The sequence below is a fragment of the Camelus ferus genome, chromosome 6 (assembly GCF_009834535.1).
Source record: "Camelus ferus isolate YT-003-E chromosome 6, BCGSAC_Cfer_1.0, whole genome shotgun sequence".
Lineage (NCBI taxonomy): Eukaryota > Metazoa > Chordata > Mammalia > Artiodactyla > Camelidae > Camelus > Camelus ferus.
Genome location: NC_045701.1, coordinates 84,018,125 through 84,042,335, shown reverse-complemented (window position 1 = coordinate 84,042,335; position 24,211 = coordinate 84,018,125). Strand labels below are relative to the sequence as shown.

The following is a 24,211-nucleotide window of genomic DNA, read 5'->3' as shown; positions in this document are numbered from 1 at the left end:
GACACTACATATGCCTTTTAAGATACAGAGGTGATACAATAGCTTTAAGAACACCATAAAAAGGGACAGTATAGGCAAATAGCAAGAGTGGTTTGGCAAGTGGATAAAAGGGAGGATTCCTGGCCCACAATGAGAATGTATTTTATTCAGACAAGTAGGCAGTCACTATTAGGAAGGTGAATTAACAGGTAATGGGGGTGTCAACTTACTGGCCTGGCATTTTAGGACTAGATTTAACTTCACTTGGTTTCCTACATTGCAGGTTGAATACACATTTATTTTTATTTCCTCCAAAGCACTAATATTATAGTAAAGGAATAAAATAAGTAAACCCTCAAGGACAAAGATATTTGGGGAGAAAACAACAGTAGAAGAGAGGATATTGAAATATTTGGAAGCTTGAAAGCAGATAAAGAACTGATTACTGGCTTACCAGAGAGGAGAGGTCTGTAGACTTCTAGAGCTTGGAAGGGGCTCCTGAGGAGAAGGGAGGCAGCCCACTTACCAGAACTGTGGAATGGCTCAGGCTGGGAAGTACTCAGGTGCTAAGTACTCTGGAAAGAAGGGATACGCACAGTATACAACTAAAAAGAGATTAGATTTTGAGTCTAAATACCAAGTGGTTGTACCATTTCCCCCATTCTGGAATGCATCTTGATATATGGTGTTGGAAAACGATATGGTTCTGTTTTATTCCACATAGTAAGCTGGTTTTCTGAGCACCTTCTATTAAACAATGCATTTCCCTCCCTGATGTGTGCCACCCTTTATTAAGCTCCCTTGTATATATACATGGGTCAGTACTTTTTCATTTTGTTTCACTGGTCCATTTATCTAGTCTTACAATACTATCACTTGCAGCCAGGTGGAAAATCCTGACCTGCCCCCTCAATTCCCTTCTGAACACAAGAGATATGAGGCTTATTTTCAGAGAAAGTGAACTAGACAGATTCCAAATCTGGAAATAGCTATAAAGAAGGGTGGAGATAAGGCACACGTTTGAAATCTGGAATTATGTGAAAGCCTACAGACTAAGTGATGAAGTCATTCCCTGACCTTCTCCTGCTCTGGTCCAAACCTTCAGATACAAGACAGTAAACGGGGCTCCAGAAATGGTGAATGGTAAACAGCCCAAGAGCATATAGACCTGTTTTGGGGCTTCATGATGAAATTATGCTCAGGAGTTACACAATCAAATAGCTGATTTGCCTTCCAGTTGTTCTGCAGAGAGGGTTACAGGCAGCAAACCTGCTTGTGCAAAACAGCATCCAAATAGCTATTTACTACCTCGGTCTTAAGTATAAAAAGCCATCCAGAGCTCACTGGACATTTGAGGAAAACTTCCAAATAGAGACAGAGATAAGGACAAAATGCTAGAAGAAACAGACAATGAAGGGAGCAGAAGAAAACTTCAATAGAATCAAAATATCTGTATATGACAGAATATTTTATTGAACAATGAGACATAGGATGCTATAAAAGTAAAAACAAACTTTGGAAATGAAAATTATAATAGAAGAATTGAAAGGTAAAGTTGAAGAAATCCAGAAAGTAAAGTAAGTAACAAAGAGATGGACAACAGTGGAGACAAATAAGAAAACTAAAGTATTCATCCAGAAGGTGTAACATGTTAAATAATGGTTTTAGAAATATATACTAGAGAAATTGGAAGAGAAGACAGTATCTAAGGAATAATATAAGAAATATTGCCGAAACTAAAGGAATTTCTATATTAAAAAATTTCATCCTTTTCACTGGAAATACTAAGGAAAAAGTAGATTCTAAAATGGTGCAGAGAGGAGAGAATTTGGTTCCATAGAAATCTGAAGGGTACTGAAATTTTCAGTAGCAACAACTGAATGCTACAGAGTGCCTTCAAAAAAACTAATGGAAAATTATTTTAAACACAAAATTCATTGCTTAGCCAAACTGTCAATCAAGTGTCAGCCTAAATAAATGCATTTTTTCAGTTTTGCCTCAAAAAACTTACCTCCCATGTACCCTTACTCAGGAAGTTACTGAGGATGTATTCCACTAAAGAATGAAGTAAACCAAGAGTGAAGCGTGGGTCCAGAAAGTGGGGTCTAACACCAGAAAGAAAAAAGAGAAATCCTAGGTATTAGCTGTGCATTAGGTACATTGGGCATCCAGTCTAGACTGGAAGAAATCAGTTACCTAAATGTTTGGATATTAAGTAACAAGTGACGTTGAAAGAGGTTTTATGGATCTTTTGGTTTATTTATGAAGAATTAGCAGTAGATTTATAGAAAATGAAGTGAGAAAAGAGGATTTGAACACTGAATGTTGATTTCATAAAAATTATAATGTAAAGAGATAAGTACCAGAAGAAACAGCTAAAGAATTGATAGTAGTTGTCTCTGGGAAGCAGGACTGGGAGTAAAGAGAGAGGACAGGAAGTTTTGTTTTTAGGGTAAGACTTTGGTTTAAGACTTTTAAAATTATGAGCATATACTGCTTTGATTACAAAATTAATTTTTTATAATAAGATAAAGACATGACATAAGTACCCAAAAGAACCAGAGACACCTAGATTGGCCATAATCCTGAAGAACTGGGGAATGTATCAAATCTGTCAGGAATGTTAATTAATGAGATCATGCTTACAGTTTTCATCTACAAAGAGCCTTTACTTTCTCTCTTTTGGTTATCCTGACAACCTATGAGTAGGTGGGGCTCAGAGATTAATAACTAACCTTTTCCCAAGCTTGTAAATGATGAAGTTGTGACTCACACCAGCTCTTCCAACCCCAAGCCCAGGAATTTGGACATGGTGAGACAGGGGAGCAGTATGAGAAGCAATTTTGAGGGATGTGGCCGACTCATAGGGACAAATCAGCAGACTAGTGATTGAAGCATTGACTCAGAGGAGTCTCCTCTGTGAGCCTGATTTGTAGCTGACCCACTTGGCATGGGGCTAAGCATGTGGGGGAATTGTGGGCCAGCTTGGTGTTTAAATGCTGTGGGCGCAGGAGCCTGGGTAGTTCACCACTCAGACTTTGCTTCAGAGCACTTAGCCAGAGAACAGAGGACTTTGTACTGAGTGGGCGATGTTTTCCTGAATAGCCGAGTATTTCTGTATCAGTCATTTGACTTTTTCAGCTGCCCAGCATAAGGAACTCCGTCCTAGTTTTGGGAAATTCCTCACTGTATAGGTGTTAATAGAAGGCAGAGCCCACCTCCCAGTGTAAAAACCTAAAAAGGTCAGATACTTGCTTTCTCAGCTTTCTCTCTGGTTAGGGCTTCAGCACATGACCTAGGCTTTTTGAATCTAGATCTGATAGCACAGAGAATCAGGGACTGTAGAGAATTCTTTCTGGAAGCAGAGTGGGAGCAGCAGCATCTAGTGGAAAAGGAGAGAAGTCAGTGGCAGTGGTGCCAGTAATGGTATTCACTGTCCAGGAGCAGTTATGGCCAGAGTCCCAGAGCTGCACAGGGTGCTCACTGGGCTGTTTCTGTGGGGTAGTCCTCACTCTGCAGCCTTTTGTTCTTGTTTATTTTCTGAGCTGGCTCTCCAGCTTTCCTAGCAACTCTGGACTGACAATATCCTTTCAAATAAATTCCTTTTCTGTTTAAGCCAACTAGAGTTGTTTTCTGTGGTTGCAGCTTAGAAACCTGGTTGATAACAGTACCTATAATGAAAGGACTAGTGTATAAGACTCCAAAACAGATGAATAGATTGGCAGAGCCTCAGAAACTCAAAAGAAGGACAAGGTGTTTGATCACTGACTTTATACAATGACCTTAGCATGCACTGGGTAAACAGCTCTGAAAATCTGAGGACAGTGAGAATATACTATTGATTTATAAATTTTTTTAGTAAAAATCCACTTTCTAGGAGAACTATAGGGTTTCTCATCAACTTTTAACAACCCACAGGCGTACAGGAAGAACTTGTGTTTCCTTGTCATAAATGCTGTTGACCTCAGAACAAAATAGCCCAGAATTAGCATGCAAATCTATATGCCTCTTCCAGTGCAGGACATTTTACAGTATAATGCTTTAAACTGCAGGTTTTCTTTATCTTGATCAGAAATTCATTTTTCAATCTCTGGAGTATGAAATTTATTTATACCTTTAGTTCCAAAATGGACTCAAATTCATTGCCCATATTTTTAATTGTAATACCTGTGATTTTATTTTATTGAATTAAAAACCTGACAGAGAAACAACTGAAAGCGATGACCTAATTTTTTCTCTTAGCAGCTTGGTCAGATTCTAGGAGTGCGTGACTTGAAACAAATGCAAAATAGCAGAGACTAACGGTCCCCACTCAAATTCATTCCTCCCTCTTCCCGTCCTCTCCATTGTCCCCACATTGACACTCTTCCTTCTGTCTCATTTCAGTTGAGCTGACAGTTCATTTTGCTTCTGTCTGTAATTGTTTCCTCTTGAGCAAATCAGTCTGGATATACTTCCTAGAGAATAATGGAGCTAAGTTAGACTATTATCAACAGACCAGAGTAGTAAATACAAGTTTCAGTTAAACATCCAACATAGATGAAGAATTAATCTGTTTCAGGAATGGCAGTTCAAATGATTCAAGTTAAACATCTCTAATCATAATGAAACTTAGCACTTACAAAAACTTACTCAAAATTGTGAGTAGAGTTCTAATGTGTAATATTTAAAATATTTAATTGCACATTTTATTTTAAAACTTAAACCATTTTTCATACAGCCTATGAAGTCTTCACCTCTGACCCTCTGCTCACACTTTTCTTTGGTCTTAGAATATCTTTGACTTTGATCACTAAATGTCCAAGTTCTAACCTTGTCTTTAAGACCAAACTCACATTATGTATGTTATTTACTAAGTATTATTAAGTACATTATTTATAAGTATTATTTATAAAAGTAAATTTAGATGTGGTCTAAATGATGTCTAACTCTCTACTGTTAAACTCGGTTTTAAGTTAAATTTCAATACAGTTGTCTCATCAACTCTTTACTTTGTTGCCCCATTGATATAAAATAGAATATCAGTTGAATTTAGAATATTCTAAAGCCAGTCAAGGCTATTAATCTTTTGAGTCCAAAGAAATTTAGCCTAAGGATAATCTTATCTTTTAACTAATTATGTATCTAAAATTTCAATAATAAAAACATTTGCAATAATAATGCAAATATAATTCAAGATGTTAAAGTAACTTGGAAATTCTTATTCTAAATTAGGCATCTTTTTGCTGCTTATTTGTCTTGTTTTATTAAGGGAAAATAAAATTGTAAGGAGTTGTCATTTTCTTGTCTATTAAAAGTGGAGTGTTTATTCGCCCTTATTTTGTATACTTAAAACACAGTGAATGTAAATTAATATCATGGCTCGTTAAATGACTTTTTGAATGTAAATGTATATCAGGTACTTTGTAGTTATAGCAAGAAGTGTTATTTTAAAAATACATACAGTTCATTTGAAGTAAATTCTATCAAATGTCTTCTGTTCCTTTTTATTTAAAACTATGCAGAGTTTAATTAGAAGCCTTTTCTCAACAATAAGCAAAATCTTTATTCTGTGATGCAGAAATCCCAACGATGCCACGGTAGAGGAGAATGAAATAGAGGAAGATTGGTTTAGTTTGGTGTGGTTAGGTTTTTTCCCCATCCCAAATTGTGTATTTATTGTAGTCAGGGTCTGAGCAATTGGATTTAATTTGAACTTTACAAATATTAATATAAGATAAAAGATGAGATACTATACTCAGTATGGATATGAACACAAAACTTTGAACAACATAAACTACCTCTCTGGGATGAGAAAGAGCTGAGCATTTATATTATTTAAAGAGTATGCTGAACTCTGGTCACCATGAGGATAGCAGGTAGCATCTGCAGTGATGCTGCCCAGTGCAACATATTCTGAAACAGAGAGAAGCTTGATTTCAGGTTAACATTTTTGAACGCCATTGTTATACAAGGTGCAATACCAGGGAGAAGACAATTAAACAGTCTTTGAATGCCACTGTGTACCTGGCAGGCACTTGGCATATGTTGTTTCATTTCATCTGCACAGCAATTCCATGAAACTTGGAGAATGGGTCTCCCATTTGCTCAGAGAGGTTCAGAGATAAATAATAGTGACTAAATTAATTGGTGTTTTATAAGTATGAAGTCTGCCACATCTAATCCTGCCTCTGCCACATACTAACCATATAAATTCTGCTTGGGTTCCTCAATTTGGGCACGTTTCTTCCTCTTCATAGAAGTGCAGGCACCAGGCACTATGCCTGGCTCACAGGTGGGAGGGCTTTAACAAATGTTTTAAAAACTGAATTGTGTTAACTCTTTAGTAGACAATTTCTAAAGATAAGAATTGAGTTATTTTCTTTTTGTATTATTTGACAGCACAGGACCAAGTTTCCAAAGTGTAAAAAAATTACCAGATTCAGACTTTTTAAACAATGATACAATTGCAGGAAACATCCAATGTTAGATGGCAAAACAGAGCCCCAAAAATGATTCATAGAGCTTTCCCTATGGTGGTGGGCTGTTTGGTGTGAACTCCCATTTTGCTTTGATTCCATTATAGTCCCTTTTTCTCTCAGAAACACCAAGAGAAGTGGCCTAAATTGTTGCCTTTTCCTGAAGCCCCAGCTTATTTTTATTTTTCTGACTCTACCATAGTCAGATTTTGACTACTCCTCTTACGTCTTCTGTTGCCAAGGAGAGCAGAAACTAATGCAGTCCAAGATGAAGGTTATGCCAATATAAGGAAAATAGGATTGGGAGAGGTGGGCATTAGTGAGTGAAGATGGAAAATAACAAAGGAAGAACCTCTGGACTATACAAATATCCTGGCTTTTCAAACTCAGTGTTGATATGGAGAGTTGAAGTTTCTGCCTTAAAATCGAATGTTGCACTTAACTCCTAAAATATCCAGGGTGGAAGGACTCTGGCCAGCCTCAAGCATTCTGTCTACTTCTGGTTTTGGATGTAGCTAGAGGAAACTATTCCAAGAATTAAAATAGATTTGATTATTGAGCTATTAATCTGTGTGCAAGACATTGGGCTAAGCTCTTTTTGTGTAATATACCTCCTTTAATCTTCACCGTAGCCCATATGGTAGCTGCTATCCTGCCCGTTTTAGAAATGAGATGAGATGAATAACTTAAGTTGTTACTTCCCCAAGGCTACTTACACTGATCAAAAGATGGACTTCAAAACAAGAATTTACCAAACTCTATACTCAGTAACTATGTTTCCTGTATACTCAGTATAAAAAACTCTAGAGAGTAAGTTCGGTAACATTCATAAATAAATCATTCCTTGTAACAATTTTAAATTTGAATGAATTTATGTCAGAAGCAGTTCATGCTTATTGTTGGAAAAAAAGGAAATAGTATAGAAACATAGCCTGAAGTGTATTTTCTCCTACTACCACTTCTTTCCCCAAGTCTTTATTAATGACATACTGTGAACAGTTTGATGAGTTTCCTTACAAACCTTTGAATGTGTATAAGTGTGTGTGTATTTCACATGCATATCTTGTTCTTTTGTAATATAATAGTACCACACCATACATGTTATTCTGTCTTGATTTTTACATACTTAATAAATTTTGGAAAAATTATATGGGTACAGAATAGTTACTTTATTTCAATAACTGTATTTTTGTTTCTGAAAATATGAGAGATGCCCTGCTTGAATATTAAGATAATACAAGTACAAAAGGTGTTTAAGAGCCCTTTAGACTCACTCCCCAATGAAAAACACTTAACAAATAATATCTTTTTATAAATACCTCCTGAAGACTGAATCTTAGTTTGGAATGTTTATTTATGGACCTGCTAAACATTCAATGAATATAAACTGACCAGAAAGTTTTTGCCTCCAGTTAGTTTTTCATATATTTAGACGAAAAGGAATTTCAATTCCTATTATAAATTAACTTGGGCTAGCCTTACTAAATATGCCTCCACAAAGGAGATGGCTTTGATATGTTAAAAGACTTTGAGCTCTGTTTTCGTTCTTTTCCTTAAAACATTTTTCTATGCCTCATACTTAGCACTGATGTGTCCATAAAAGTTCTGATACATGTTTTACATGTCATGACTCTTGAAGGTGAAAGAGCCACCAATCTGAAAATGTTGCCAGAAAACTGAAAACAGTTTGCACACTTAAATGTCTTTATTTTTAACCGTGTTCCTCTTTAACTATAATAGAGTTAGGTTTTTCAGAAGTGGTGGGGTTTTTTGTATATATGTTTTTATTGAAGTATAGTCAGTTTACAATGTTGTATCAATTTCTGGTATACAGCATAATGCTTTAGTCATATATGAACATGGATATATTCATTTTCATATTCTTTTGACCATAAGTTACTACAAGATACTGAATATAGTTCCCTGTGCTATGCAGTATAAACTTGTTTATCTATTGTTATATATATTAGTATTTGCAAATCTCAGACTCCCAATTTATCCCTTCCTACCCCCTTTCCCCCCTAAGTTTTCACTATCAGTGTTCCTTCTTAATGAAGTTAAAAAGTTAAAAAGCAATGCTCAATTTTGAAACTATGATTCACTAAAGTATTTCTAGAAAATACATGGGGCATCACATTGCTTTTCTAAATCTCTTGATATCTGAGCATGTATCTAATTGTGAGAGGTTCAGAAATGTGTGGTTAATTTCTTTGTTATTTCTTATTCCTCATCTTAAATTCTGGGTTGATAGTTCTTTGCTTATGAGTGTAAACAATAAAAATATTAACTAAAGTCTTCAGTGGTGTGACCCCCCCCCCACCTACATTTTGATAATCAAATTTAGAGGTACTAAGTTAAATGGAAATAGATGGATACAGTATTGTAAATCTGGTCATCATAATAGGTCTATAAACCTGGAAGAATAGCAGCTGCCTGAGTTTTCAAGCAAATAAAGGTAAAAATGGGGCACAGTGAGGAAAGGGAGTAATATAATCTGTCAGTTCAAATGGACCCTTGATATAGAATTAGCACCGTGACTCCTATACTTTATTCATTTAGTAAACACTTGCTGAGCTCTTGCTGTATGCCAGACCCATAGATTAAAGTAATGAATAAGATAGTTTAGTGGTGGGTACCAATAGGCAGTTATAGTGTAAGTGCCCTAATAAAGCAAAGCCCTGAATGGTAGGGAACACATAGGAAAAAGAGGAGCCCCAAACCTCAATAATAGGAAGTTAGCAAAGTGGAGACAATATCAAGAGCTTTACAGAGAAGTTGTGACCTGGAGATTGAATAGAAGTTAAATAAATAAAGATGGGAGATAAGAGGGAGCATTATCATGCAGAAGGAGCTGCAGGTAGAAAGGCCTAGAAATGAATGAAAAGAAGGCACTTTGGTTGTGGGAGGAGTAGGGGTTACAGAGATAAGAGTGGTGTGGCGAGAAATGAGGCTATGTTGGCAAGCTGGACTGTATAATAACTCGGTATACCATGCTAAGACTGTTGGCTTTATCCTGGGCACAGCAAGCCATGTGACCTGATTAAATTACACTTTCTGAAAGATCTCTTTGGCTGTAGCATGCAAAGACCATAAGAAATGTTCCAGAAATACTGTTTTTTTTTAAAAAAATTCATTCTTTAAGCAGATAAAATCTATGTATTACACATCAAATATTACTAATTTGGAGGGGGAGTTTATAGTTCAGTGGTAGAGTATGTCCTGGGTTCAATCCCAACTATTATCACTAAAAAATAAATAATAAATTACCTTCTCCCCAAAATAAACAAACAAACAAAAAAGCTAACTCTTTTTAAAAGTTCTTTACCACATTTATTCATTTATTCAGTAGAATTTTTTGAGCACCTGTTTTTTGCCAGCCACTATGTAAGCTCTTAGTTCGCATTATCCTCTGTGGTAGTTATCTCCATTTCGGCTAGAAAGTGTTAAGGCCAAGATTTGAATCCTAAGTTTTCCAACTCCAAAGCTACTCTTTCCATTTGAGAAGGTAGGGGGAATAGATCTCTAAGGAGAAATCATCTGTGGTGCATTGGGCCCACATGATCATATTAAAGAGATAACTAACCAGTAGATAATCAAAATTTTTTCTGAAAATCATAGTTACATGGCTCTACCCCAAAAGCTTTGACTTTTTCCTTTTTTACAATAATAAAATTAAGGTTACTTACTGTTTTGTTACTAGTGGGAAAATGGTTTTTAGGCTGGGAAACAAGATACAGGTATAAATGGGTATTTTTTGTTTTTACATAAAGAGGCGTGAACCTTTGAGTTTTTCACATACTAAGTACTAGGATTGTTTTTATATAACATTTTAAATGATCTGTGAAAGTACACAAAACATTTAGGTTGTCGCTGAATATTTCTGTTCCCTTTATGATCTTTGACGTGCTCTACTCTCTTGTGAATATGCTCCCTTCTTACCCTCTTCCACCCCCAACAAATCCCCATGCTAGCTTTTGAATTAGAATACACCAGTACATTGGGTGTTCTCTTCAAGGAAATTTAATTAGAGTAGTATCTACCATTTATTTAATGTTAATCATAAGTTAAACAGTGTGCTAGCTATGTGTATATTATCTTATTTAATCCTCAAAATAACCTGATGAGATGGATTTTTAGGATTAGGAAACATTTTTCAGATGAGGAAACAGGCAGAAATTCACACATCACACAGCTGAAGGGAATCAAGATTGGGACTCAGATCACCGACTCTAGTGGCTGTATCTTGCATTTCTCTTCAAGTGAGATGCCTGCACATAAGAACATGTGTTTGATTTCAAGGAGTTCAGGTATCCTGTAGGTCCCAGAATTAGATCCCCCTACATTTTAGTTTAGCAGAGGCTTATATGTAGTATCTGTGTCACGAGAACCAACATCCACGTGAATGCTTTTCCCTTTCATTATGCTGTTCTCACCCTCCTAAAAAAAAACTTCAGGCATAAATATTTTAAATGTCATATTAGAAAACATTATACCATAAACATTGAAGGAATATAAGTCTATATGCAACTAAGTATCTTAGGGGTTCTTAGTCTTTTAAATCTTTTTTTTTTTCCTCTTCCTTTCATGGTACGAAGAGAAATCTTCAATCTTCACCAATTGTGTGCTTTCGCCTCCTCCTCTATTTACTGAAATTACTCCTTAGACTCTTTAGCTTCTTTCCCATCTTTGTCTGTTTTTCCCTCTCACACAGCTTAGCAAAAGCTGTAAGAACAGAGTACAAGCACCCTTTGTACATTTTCACACGCAAGCAACATAAATCTCAGTGACTTCGTCTTTCCCATCAGAAGGGAGTAATGTTCTTAAAGCAGAGAACTTTCTCACTTCCTCTCCAGTATTTGCTTAGATTTTGTGGTCAGTGATTGATTTTACATTGAGCACTGAGGGAAGGAACTCCTGGCAACTTCCATAATGTGGTGTTTTTTTGTTTGTTTGTTTTTATTATTTAATTTTTAAAATAGATTATACATTCAAATGGTACAGAATTCAAAAGGTATAAAAGAGTACTAAGTAAAAGTTCTCCTGCCCTCTCAACTTTTTGTCCTCCAGCTAGCTCCCCAGTTTCCCTTCACAGAAGCAGCCAGTGCTACCAATTTCTTGTGTATCCATCCAGATGGATAATCCAGAGATTGTCTTAGAACATAACTTTTAAAATAAATTGGAAGGGAATATAAAAAGGTATTTAGACTAGATCTATAATATTAGTCATATTTTCTGGCATTTAGCTATTGCAAGAAAGTCTTACAAGACTCAAAAGGGGCAGAAACTTGAAAGATATTTTTCCATGTAGATAAGTATGTTACATTTTAAAAGACTCAGCTTGTATATTATGCCTCTTTACCCAACAGGGACACTCAGATTCTGACCATTAGCCAAAAGGGTATGAGAAATATAACCCAGAAAATCTCAACCTACTTTTTTTTGCAGTGATGATAGATTTGAATCTAGAGTTCTTCTTTTCCCCCCAGCTTTATTGAGCTATAGTTGACATACAGCATTGTGTAAGTTTAAGGTATACAATGCAGTGATTTGATGCATGTATATATTGCAAAATGTTTATCACAATAAGATTAGGTAATGTATTCGTTACCTCACATAATTAACGTTTTGTTGATGTAGCTGTTATGGTGAGAACATTAAACCTGTGCTCTCATAGCAGCTTTCAAGAATACAATACAATATTGTTAGCAATAGTCACCATGCTGTACATTAGGTCTCTGGACCTTATTCATCATATAACTGAAAGTTGGTACTCCCTTTGACCACTGTCTCATTTCCCCACCCCTCATGGAAATCACCATTCTATTCTCTGTTACTATGAGTTCAATATTTTTAGATTTTACATCTAATTGAGATTATACAGTGTTTATCTTTCTCTGTCTATTTCACTTAGCATAATGCCCTCAGGGTGCATCCATACTGTTGCACATCCATATTGTTGCAAATGGCAGGATTTCCTTCCTTTTATGGCTGAATAATGTGTATATATATGTCTGTGTGTGTTATTTTTATATATATATGTATATATGTATATCACATTTTCTTTATCCATTCATCTGTTGATGGATACTTAAGTTGCTTCTGTGTCTTCGCTGTTGGAAATAATGATGTGATGACCTTGGGAGTGCAGATATCTCCTCAAGATAGGGATTTCATATTCAGATATATACCCAGAAGTGGGATTATTGGGTTATATGATAGTTTTAATTTTGTAAGGAACATCCATAATGGTGGCCTTTGCAGAAGCTTTTTAGTTTGTTGTAGTCCCACTTGTTGGTTTTTGCTTTTGTTGCTTGTGCTTTTGGCATCATGTCCAAAAATAATTGCCGAGATTGATGTCAAACTTTTCCCCAGTGTTTTCTTCTAGGAGTTTTATTTTTTTTTTTTTCAGTAGTTCTCATTTTACTTTTTTTTTAACATTTTTTATTGATTTATAATCATTTTACAATATTGTGTCAAATTCCAGTGTTCAGCACAATTTCTCAGTTCTTCTAGGAGTTTTATGGTTTAAAGTCTTTAAGTCCTTAATCCATTTTGAGTTAATTTTTTGAGTGGTGTATGGTAGGGGTCCAATTTTATTCTTTCGCGTGTGGACATCTAGTTTTCCCAGTACCATTTATTGAAGAGATGATCCTTTCCCCCGTTGAGTACTCTTGGCTTTCTTATCAACTAGCCTACTTTTTTTTTGGCCAAACTATGGTGCATTTTTACCTAAAATATTGATTGCAGTTTTCACCACTCTTCAGAGACATAGTAAAGTTAGATATATTCTGAGCAAAGGCTTAAGTAGATCAAAGAAATGAGTACTATGGGTAGATTAAAATGATTACGATTGTCCAGTATGTAGAAAGGGTATTGCTAAGATACTGATAAAGTTACTGTGACAAGTAAACTGTAAGAGGACCCCTAGTGATCCCCATCTTCTGGTATTCATACCCTTATGCAACCTGCTCCCCTTAACTGTGAGTGCTACATATGACTTGTTTCTTACTAGTGAAATATGGTGAAGATGACAGGATAAGCACTCTCATGATTACATTGTGTATGACTCCCATCTTCCTAGTAGACTTGCGCTAGAGACTTTTTCCCTTGTCAGCTTTGAAGAAGCAAGCTACGATGTTGTGAGATGGCCTGTTGAGTGGACGGCATGGCAAGAACTACAAGCAGTCTCTTGGGGCTGAGTGTGAACCTCCCAGCTAAGAGCCAGCAGGAAGCTGGGCCTTTAGTCATATGACCACAGGGAAATGATTTCTGCCAACAACTCAATGAGCTTGGGAGCAAATTCTTCCCCTTTTGAGCCTTCAGATATAAATGCAAACTTAGTTGACGTTGACTGCGGCCTTATGAAGAAACCCTGACTAAGGACCCAAGTGACTTGTGCCCCGACTCCTGACCCACAGAAAGCGTGAGATGATATGTTTGTTGTTTTAACCCACTAAGTTTGTTGTAATTTGTTACATAGCAACAGAAAACAAATAACATTATTTAATCTTCTGATTTTCATAAGTCAGAATGGTTTAATATCAACAATTTCATGTGATTTAACTTAGGGGAAAGCAATAATTTAAATCCAGTTCCTCACAGAATCTTCAAGGTGGTAACCAGCCACACTTCTATTAAAGACTCAATTCAGGAAAGATGGTGCGATTAGCCACAGTCCCAGATGCTGCAATTGGCTGCAAGCTGTAATTGATATTCTCATCATAACATCACTCAAGAGTTCAGTCAGGGAAACTGAGCAACTCGGACTTCTGGGGTAAGGGAATAATTACAGAGATTGGGCTTCGCACAATTGTGGGAGAAGCTGGGGAAGTGAAGGTCTGAAAAGGAGAGGAGTTGGACCCAGAAGAGACAACAGCCAGTTAACCTGGAAAGCCAAGGACATCCTACACTAAGGTAGAGCTGCAAAGGGGGAGGTACATGGAGAGTGGCAGTTGTGTCTGTGGATCTGTGGCCTGGGGCAGTGTTGTCACCAGGGCTGCAGTTAGGAGGGAGAGCTGGATGCAGAGCTGAGGAAAGCAAGGAAAAGCCTGAGTTCACAGGCACCTCTGTGTCTGCTTGTCACCATATCTAGCCATAGTGACTTTTACAGAGTAATAGCTGCTGCTGCTGCTTTTCAAATCTCACACATTTCTGTTTTGGCCAACTTTAGCTTAGAACCATATAGAAATGGAGATTGTTGAAAACAGTTCTAGCTTAAGCAAGTTGAAGCAGTACAAATCACCACAGTCCCTCTCTTCCATCACCCAACCTAGATTTTCGTCATGCTTTGCTAATATTTAAGCAGGTCTAGATAGCCTACCAGGTGGGATGACCCAGACCTTCATCCCAGAAGTATCTGAGCACTTAGTTGCTGTATCAGTGGGTAGCTACAAGTGCCCGGCCTCTGTTATCACTGAGCAAAGAAGCACCAAAAGGTACTGCAGTTGAGTCTCTTGGATTCCAAAAGAACACCTTCCTGCTCCTACTGCCACAAACCTAGCACCTTGGGGCAGCACCCTCGATATCCATTCCCACAAGTGGACCTGCCAGTATATACACCCAGGTTTTGCAATTCCTTGGGTGTGTACGCTCTTTGTTCGCAGAACAGGAACTGTATTTTCTCTCTCAGATTGTGATTATGAATGAACAGATTTGATTATTGGCTTGGAGCTAGTGAGAGGAGGCAGGAGCAGATCTTGAAGAGGACAGGCATTGTCTTTTCAGGCACCTTTAGGATCTCCTGAGAAGAGAATGTTGTTGTCCTCTAGCAAGGAGTTGGGGCAGGAACCGCCTCTCCCGGCCCAGAAAAGTTCAAGTGAATCTTGGGGTTCAGCATTCCTAGCTCATTCACCCAGATATCCCCCTTCCATATTTCTGTGTCCAACCGTTTCTGTTGGGACCTAGATTTTGTCTTAGATTTGTCACAACCTTGCATTCAAGTCTTCTTTGTAGCTCTGATATCCTTAAAATTAAATCTTGAGCCTGAGTTTTTATGTCTTTTCTGCAGCTGCAGGAAATAAGGGTCTCTTTGAAAACCAACCTAGAAATCTTCTGAATTTTGACAAGAGTTCTTGGGCTTGAGGGGTGGCTAACTATCATTTTCTTCTTACATGATTTCTAAAGCTGTTAACTAAGCCAGCCAACATCAGGTACTTGGAATTACTAATGTTCCTATTCCATTCAAGTGCCACTACCACTACTACTAAACTAATACTTCACTTAGTGAAAAACCTGAGTATTGTCATGCTGCTACATGCAGGGTTATCACCACCCTACTTGCCATTAGGAAGGTGGTCCTTTCCTTTCAGCCATCTGACCAGTGAGTGATCTAGTTCCAGAATCTCACTCAATAATTTTATTTTCTAAGGCCACTTCTCTTACTATCATTGGGTGGGTGTCTCCTCCCATTCCTTCACAACCTGTGCTGAAACACAGCCTAAAACAAAGGCTTGTTTGCACGTAGTTTATATGGTAAGTAATCCCATAAACAGGAGTGAGAATTGGGGAGAATGAAACCCGGGAGGAGGGAAAGCAGCCTAAGAGTGGGCCATTGTGCTTGTCACCACTGGAGGCTCCTGGGCTTCAGCCCTGCCAGGATCCTTTGAGGAGCTTTGTAGAATCTTCTTCACGATGGTCCTCTGAAGAATAGCAGAGAGGAGCGTTTATCCAACCAGCGCTCAGATGTTGCAGAGTCCAAGGACTGGCAATGAAAAACACTGAAGCACAGATTGACTTGTCTTCTCACTCGCATGTCTGACACTTATTTTCTGCCTTCTAGCTGGAATTCTGATCACCTTTTTAAGGTAGATGTGCAGGGATGATGTGTTGATAGTGATGTTTTAGAGAACAAACCTTTCAACGGTGTGAACATTATGGACTGGAATACTGATGGGACAAAGACTGTAGGAGGCTTTTCTATAATCAATGTGTGAGGTCCTGAGGATTTGGACCAGGTTGGTGTTGGGACCAGGTTGGGAATGGAAAATAAAGCTAATCAAAGAGAATTTTGAAAGAAGAATCAGTAGGACATGGTAACTAGTGTGTGTGTATATATACATTTTATATATACGTGTGTGTGTGTGTGTGTCCTGGAGGGTGAGTTGGCACAGCCAATTTAGGATTTCTTGCTTAGAAAAAGGCTAGTGTTAATGGACACTTTGGCCCCCCAGTATTATTTAACATAATCCCCAGAGTTCTGATGGGACTACTTTGTCCTGAATATAAGGAAGGAGACTCACAGAGGGTGTGCTTTGATCCAGTCCAGGGTAGTGAGTGAGTGAGTCAAGAGTTAGTGATATAATTACCTGAACTCAAGGCCTTTATGCTCTTTTTACTACTTCATGCTGCCCTCACTTCCCTCTTGTTTCATAATTCCATTCCTTGGGATTTGGAATCAGTCACGTACAGGTTAGTAGGAAAGAATTGAAGCAACTTTTCTCTCAAGCCTATTTGCACTTGAGGTCTTAATTCTAAAACTCTGGGGCCACTGAAGAGTCACTCTGCCTGCTCTAAGGCCAGCCTTCCTCTAACCTTACTATATTGTTTTATGCTGCATGGCAAGCCGTAATTTCCTCCATAATTCCTTTTCTTTCTTCCCCCTTGCCTGTTTCTTTCTTCTACTTCCCACCTCAAACTCAATATGAAACTCTAAATCTGGAAGCAGTTTATCTATATCCTGGTGGTCATGAGCCAATGAAAAGGTTTCCCACTGATATTGGTGAAACATGTATAAGGCTGTTCCTAAGAATAACGAAGTGTGTGAGGGTGGCAGTAAAGATAGCTCTGGACAGTGTCTTCAGGAAATCTGTCAACATTGGAGTGTCTTTTAGTTATCAGAGGAATATGAAGAGGAAAAAAAAATGTTCATAATGAAAACAGGAAGTGGTCCTACCTAACATACAGTAACAATCATTTGTATTACTAAATGTGTAAATTAATTTGTTTTACTTCTTGATATATCTGCCTTGATCATTCAGGCTGTGTAGCTCAAATTATTGAAAAGAGGCATTTTTGCCCACATTAAGAATTAGAAAGAAACTATTCTGGTGAGAGAGAATACAAGAAAGAATTAAACAAGTAAGAGATGAATCTTAAAAATGTGGTTATCACACAAGCAAAAAGAATTGTAAGATGTTTACTTCATACTGTCTGCCAGCCTCACAGCAGCATCCTTGGAAGTCAGCTGCCTGAGCGAATACATGGGCATCTTGGAGCCATTAAATGTCTAGGCTATGGATGAGTTTTTCTGTTACACAGAAATTGCTAAAAGCCTTTGAGTTCATCCAAAAAGTTATATGGTTTATTAGTTAACCATTTTTGTGTAGCAACCACCAGAGAATCTCAGTGGTATATAATAAAAAACATGTATTTCTCACACATTTCCAGATCAGCTGAAATCACAGGTTTGTTTGCAGCATCTGGAGTCACTCTGGTTGCCGCCATGGTTTAGTAGGGCCGGTGGCTCTGTTCCTACTGCTGCTTCTTTTCCTCCTGGGACCAAGAAACTAGCTGCAGTGTATTCTTACCATGGCAGTGGCAGAAGGCAAGAGGGCACTCCTAGTTCCCAAAAGTACTTTTGAAGCCTTTTGTCACATCACGTCCACTAACATTTAACTGGTCAAAGCAGATCTCATGGCCAATTCCAAAGTCCTGGGGCAGGGAAATACACTCTGCCCATGGGTTGGAGGTGAGATCAAAGGGCTGGTGGTGGTGAAGATGTCTGAACAGTCATCTATCATATGTGGTAACAGTCTAAACTCTAAAGTCATTTAAAAAGATAGTCATTCTGATTGTGTCATCTAGTTGTCTTAAAAGAAATACAAGATATGTACTATTTTATCTATAGCTAGGAAATGGAGTCAGTAAGCTCTATAGCAAAAAAAGAGGAAGAGTGTCCTCTGGAAGTCAATTAGTACCAAATGGGAGGAAACAAATCTGACTTCTGTGTATCCTGAAACTGGCAAAGGGGAAGGGATTCTAGACAGAGCATGTTATTCAATATGTGTCTACGATGAGGTAAGTAGAGAAACTGCAAGTAAGCATTTAAAAACTTTTGTAGCAATTTGACATTGCCATAGTATTCAAGCATTGTTTTTGCTGAATTTTACTTAAGTATTGGTCCATGGCAGATTGGAAACTTAAAAAGAAGCAAAGGCAAAAAGCTCTTTCTTGACCCAAGATAGTTTGAAAAGAGCTGAGGTAGAATATGACATTTGGCTCACTGGAAATGAATACCTGCACTGCACATAAATTAATTTCTGATTTGTACATTGGTCTTTGGGATTTGGGTTAATACCATTTGTCACCACAAGTGGACTAATAAATGTTTTTGGACCTATAAGACTAGTCTAAATTTTACCAAGGAAATGGCATTGTGTGAAGCCTCTTTGCATCTCACTTCCTAGCCTTTCCCTGCCAGTGTCCCTTCGGCCTTGCTGCTGAAATATCTACATTTTCATTACAATATTGACAACCTCGATAAAAGGCAAATTACCACTAATTGAGATGCTTTACTATAATACGAAAATATTGATTTTGACAAGATTAGGTAAATCTCTTTAAAATATACCTTCCAACTTTTGGGTGGAGGAGGCTTTTACATTTATGAATTAATATCACCTTGTTTGGTATATTTATAAGATGCTTTTCCTGTATACAATAGCCAAGACATGGAAGCAGCCTAAATGTCCACTGACAGTTGACTGGATAAAGAAGTTGTGGTATGTTTATACAGTGGAATACTACTCGGCCATAAAAAGAATAAAATAATGCCATTTGCAGCAACATGGATGGACATAGAGAAGCAAGCCAGAAAGAAAGAAAAATATCATATGATAGCACTCATATGTGGAATCTTTAAAAAAAGAAAAAAAGAGGACACTAATGAACTCATCTACAAAACAGGAACAGACTCACAGACATAGTAAACAATGTTATGGTTACTGGGGGAAGTGGGTAGGAAGGGATAAATTTGGGAGTTTGAGATTTGCAAATGTTAGCCACTATATATAAAAATAGATTAAAAAAAGACAGATTTCTTCTGTATAGCACAGGGAACTATATTCAGTATTGTATAATATAACCTTTAATGAAAAAGAATATGAAAACAAATTTATGTATGTATATGCATAACTGGGACATTGTGCTATACACCAGAAATCAACACTTTGTACTTCAATTTAAAAAAAAAAAAAAGATGCCTTTCTGTTTATGAGAGAAGTAGTTCTAAGTGAAAAAGCTCTGATGAGGATTGATTAGTAGAAGACTAGTTTAGAGGCATAAAAAGTGAGGTAGGAAGGGATTTTTTAGAAGGGAAGGGAAAGATATGTTAAGTATGACTTGTCTTCTTCCTAGCTGCATGACTGTGGGCAAGTTAATTAACCTTTGTGAGTCTCAGTTTTCCCATCTGTAAAATGGGAATAATAATAATACCACCTTCTTTAAGAAGAAGTGCTAGAATTAAATATCTAAATTAAGCACAGAGCTTGGTACAAAATAAATTTCAAAAATGTTTGCTATTATGTTTGTTTTTAATTGTCTACCAGGTGTCACGTACTATAGAATCAGAGACAAGATGGGGCCAGTACTCCAGAGAAGCTCTCAGTCTGGTAGAGGATTCAGACAAATATGTCAGAAAGATAAACTAGTAATTAGGAGGAACACCTGACTTTTGGCTTAGGCTTTGGGGAACAAGATTAAGGTAGGCTTTTGAAGAGGCAGGATCTAAGAGGAGTTGAAAAGATGTGGAGAAGTTAAGAAGCAGAATTAAGAGCATTTCTGAAAAGTGAGACAATATACGTAAAGGCCTAAAGGTGAGAAAAAGAGAGTTTGATGGAATTCTAGGAAGTGGTAAATAATGCAGTATGATTAGAGTACAGAACATGAGCAGGGATGGGGCTGGAGAAAGTGGCAGGGGCCAGATCATCCCAAAAGATGCAGTTTGGATTTTATCTTGAAGTCATTTGAAAGCTGTTGAATGATTTGTTACATACATAATCTAATTTACATTTTAAAAGATCATTCTGGCAACACTATGGAGAAGGAATTGGAAGGGAGAAAGACTGGAGTGGGAGTTTTTTTAGGCTATTTCAATAATGGAGGGAGAAAGTATCAGATTCTGAAACAGGTGGTAGAGACTCTGGATGGGATGGTTTTAAAATAAAAATAGAATGAGTAACATTTGATGGTAAATTGGATGTGGGCTTCAGGATAAGAAATCAATAGTAGTACTCAGATTTCTGGCTTTGGTGACCGGGTAGATGAGATATTTTTCTCTAAAACAAGGATTAAAATGATAGGGGCAGAGTAGGGGATGGACTAGATTTCCCAGAGGAAACAAATTAACTTTTAGATTTAAGATGTCTACAGAATATACATGTGGAACCTGGGAAGTTTAAGGAGTGAGTCTGGGAAGTTTAAGGAATGGATCTGAATGTCAGGAGAGAACTCTAGGCTGGAACTGTAGACTTGAAAGACAGAGGATACAATGGGGTTAAGGCCATGAGGGCAGATGACATCACGCTTTGTATTTACAGCACTTGGCAAGTAGGTACTCCAGAACGTTTGAATGAATGAGTATCAAGAGTACAGTCTCATTTAAATCTTATAACAACCTGAGTTAGGAATGTAATACCAATGTTACAGATGAAAACACTTCAGGCTCAGAGAGGTAGAGATTTTCCCAAAGTGATTTTCCTGCTAGGCTGGGAGTTCAAGTCTAATCTCTGATTTCAAAACCCATTTTTCCTCCCATGTCTCACTTCTTTGTAGACTTCAGAAGTTTAAACATAGGATGTTATCTTTAATTCTTTTTCTTTGCTTCTGTCAGTATTCTGGTTTTAGTAGGATTGCAACACATCCTTTTAGATAACCCTCTTTCTCTAATTTGCCCTGCTTTGTTCCCAAACACGTCTCTCAGATTGCCTTCCCTGTTATACTAACTCATACTAATTGGCTTTACTCCTGTGCCTGCTTTAAAACAATAGACTAACACAAGTCTTCCACCAGCTACTGGGTGAGGCCTGTCCTCAGCTTGGCATTCATGGCTTACCAATAAATCATGAGAACTTTCCAGAACTATTCCATATTCCCCACTTCTCATCAGCATATATTCATGCCTTTGGGTGTCATTTACATGCAGATATCATTTATAAGGGTCTCATTTTAGTATTTAGATTAAATAATCTTCAGATTTCATTACTCTTATGTTTACTCTGTTATTTCTAAAAATGGTTATATCTTTGTGACAGAAAAAACTTGGATGTCATCCTACCTTAGTTCTGCATCCAGTGTAAAAGTTCTTGGTACTCCATCCCTAATGTGATGAGCTAGCCTCTGCTCCTACATTTTTCTAGAGGGATCTTTTGTTGAAGGGAGGTAAGGAGAGCAATTCTAATTGTTAGAAATTTCTTAAGAGTGAGTCAGAATCTCTCTCCTTTTACTAGTTGTTTCCCAAGATTTGCCTTTGGAACAATAGAGAATCATTCATTTCTCCTCTGCCTCATGAGGATCTATCAGACATTTAAAGATAGCTCTTATGTCTCTCCTCAGGTTTCTCTTACATAAGCCAATAATAATCTAATTTGTTCAGAGATTTTCTTCTGTGACAAGTGTCAAACTCTCCACTGTTCTTTTGCCTTTCTCTGAGAATTCTGGAGTTTTGTCAGTGCCCCATCTAAAACACAGGGCTCGAAACAGAACACAGCACCCTACAGGAGAGCGGTGCAGCATTATTTCTTTTTTTTGAAACAACTCTATTATGATACAATTTTTGTACAGTAAACTACAGATGTTTCAGCTGTACAGCTTGATGAATTTTGAGAGATGTATACACTTATCCACACCACCACGACAATCAAGATACCTAACATCTCCATCACTCCCCAAGAGGTACAAATTCCGAACTCCCAGTGTATCTCTTCCCACCCCCTTTACCCCCTGAGTTTTTTCTCTGTATCTGTGAGTCTGTCTCTGTTTTGTAAATAAGTTCACTTGTGTCTTTTTTTTTAGATTTCTCATATAAGCAATACTGTATGGTTTTTTTTTTTCTTTCTGGCTGACTTCATTTAGAATGACTACCTCCAGGACCATCCATGCAACGTTATTTCTTTGATTAGGACTCTGTGCTTGTATCTTAAAAGCCTGAGATTGCTTTAACTTTATAGCAGCAATGACACATTTTGCATTCATTTAGTTAACATACCCAGATATTATTTTTATGTAAGTGGATATAGTTAACCTAGCTCTACCCTGTCATCTACTGTGCAGTTCATTTTCTTTAATCTAAATGTGGAACTTTCTGATTTTTTAAGTTTTATTTCATCTTCACTTTGATCCATCTTTTTAGCTAATTATGATCATTTTTATCCAGTGTATTTTTAACTGTGTTTCCTAGTTTTAGGTCATCTGGAAACTTTGAAGCATATTTTCCACATCTTCATTCAAATTCTTGATAAATATCAAAAAACAGAGACTCTCCACTCCATCCTCAGAGTTAATCACTGCTATTTACAAAGGGTTCTGTTAACCACTGTTCTGTCACCCTTTACATCTTTTCATCTTATCTGCAAAGATCTCATTTGTATATTCAGCAGATTTTTACTTAATACTCTCCATGTGCAAGAGGGTGCTGCGGGTACAGTGAAGATAGTTGTCCCTGTCTTGTGGAGCTAACAATCTTAGAGACATCATGAAGTGTTTTATTAAATGCTTTGCAGAAATCGGGTTACACAGTTCTCTCTATGATATTCTGCTTATCTGGGACCATATCAGAAAAGGGGTGGATGCATTACTTTTTACAAACTCTGTTGGTTTACAAACTCTGTTGATTCCTAATGTTCTTATATCACCTGAAAATGGGAATTACTGTCTTTCTCTCTTCACTTTTCCTGATTTCACAAGAACTTTGAGCTTTGAAAGTCTGTGGAGTTTGTTGCTGCCCTTCCTTTTTTGACTGTATGTTTTAAAGCTCTGAGCTCATTAGAGAGCAACCTGTTTAGCCACATTTTTGTTGATAATGGTGATGATGTTTAAACACTCCCTGCCCCTATTATTGTTTTTATTATTATTATTATTATTATTTTACAGTAAACTTGGTTGTGAAGAATCTCTGTCCAGCTTTATCCATTTTCCCTTCTACAGTCTTTGTCACTCTGACTTTACTTGTATCTTATCTTTCTATTTTGAAATTATCTTTCCTAAGGAAAATAGCTTGACTGTCCTCAGACTTTCTTTTTCTCTTCTTTGAGCTCTTAAGTGCCATAGTCACTTTCTCCAGAATCCTGGTCCTTTTCACTTAAACCACTTATTTCTTTTTAGTTCACCAGATGAATATAAAATTGCAACATTTTGCCTTTACACTGAGGAACTAAACTATCAACAATGCAAGGTGTTTTTTTTTTTTTTAAATTAGAATAATACAAAAAAACAGATGTTCTTCTAGTTCCTGGAAGATAGCCTACCTGTCTTATCCTCAAGTGTGGATTCTCTTATCAGGCAGGTGTCATCCATTAGCCTTCCTCTTCCGGCCAGTTCCCATAGCTGTATCCTTTCTACCTACTCTTTCTTTCCCCTTAGGTCCAGTGCTCCATTGTAATGTCTTACACAAGTTGTTGAGTTGCACATAGATACTTATTTTCTTAAACAATTGTGAGGATTCCCTGCCTTTTCCTATGGACCTGTCTTTAAGGAACAACAGATTTCCTATAGATATCATAAACTATTTTAGTTACCAGTTGTCACCCCATCCCACCAAGTCTTGGTGATTTCCATGAGAT

The 24,211-nt window shown here is 37.2% G+C and overlaps 1 protein-coding gene across 3 annotated transcripts in view; it reads left to right on the top strand.

Annotated features, from left to right (window-relative positions):
* Positions 1-24,211, top strand: part of BTBD7 (BTB domain containing 7) — an 83,678-nt gene that overhangs the window by 38,350 nt on the left and 21,117 nt on the right. The window contains exon 3 of one of the 3 annotated variants that reach the window (XM_006184179.3): positions 1,228-7,585. The exons of the other annotated variants lie outside the window; for them this stretch is intronic. Within the exon in view, the coding sequence (XP_006184241.1) occupies positions 1,228-1,298 (71 nt within the window). The 3' untranslated portion in view covers positions 1,299-7,585. Of the gene's footprint in view, positions 1-1,227; positions 7,586-24,211 lie in introns of those variants that run through there. 3 annotated transcript variants of the gene reach the window in all.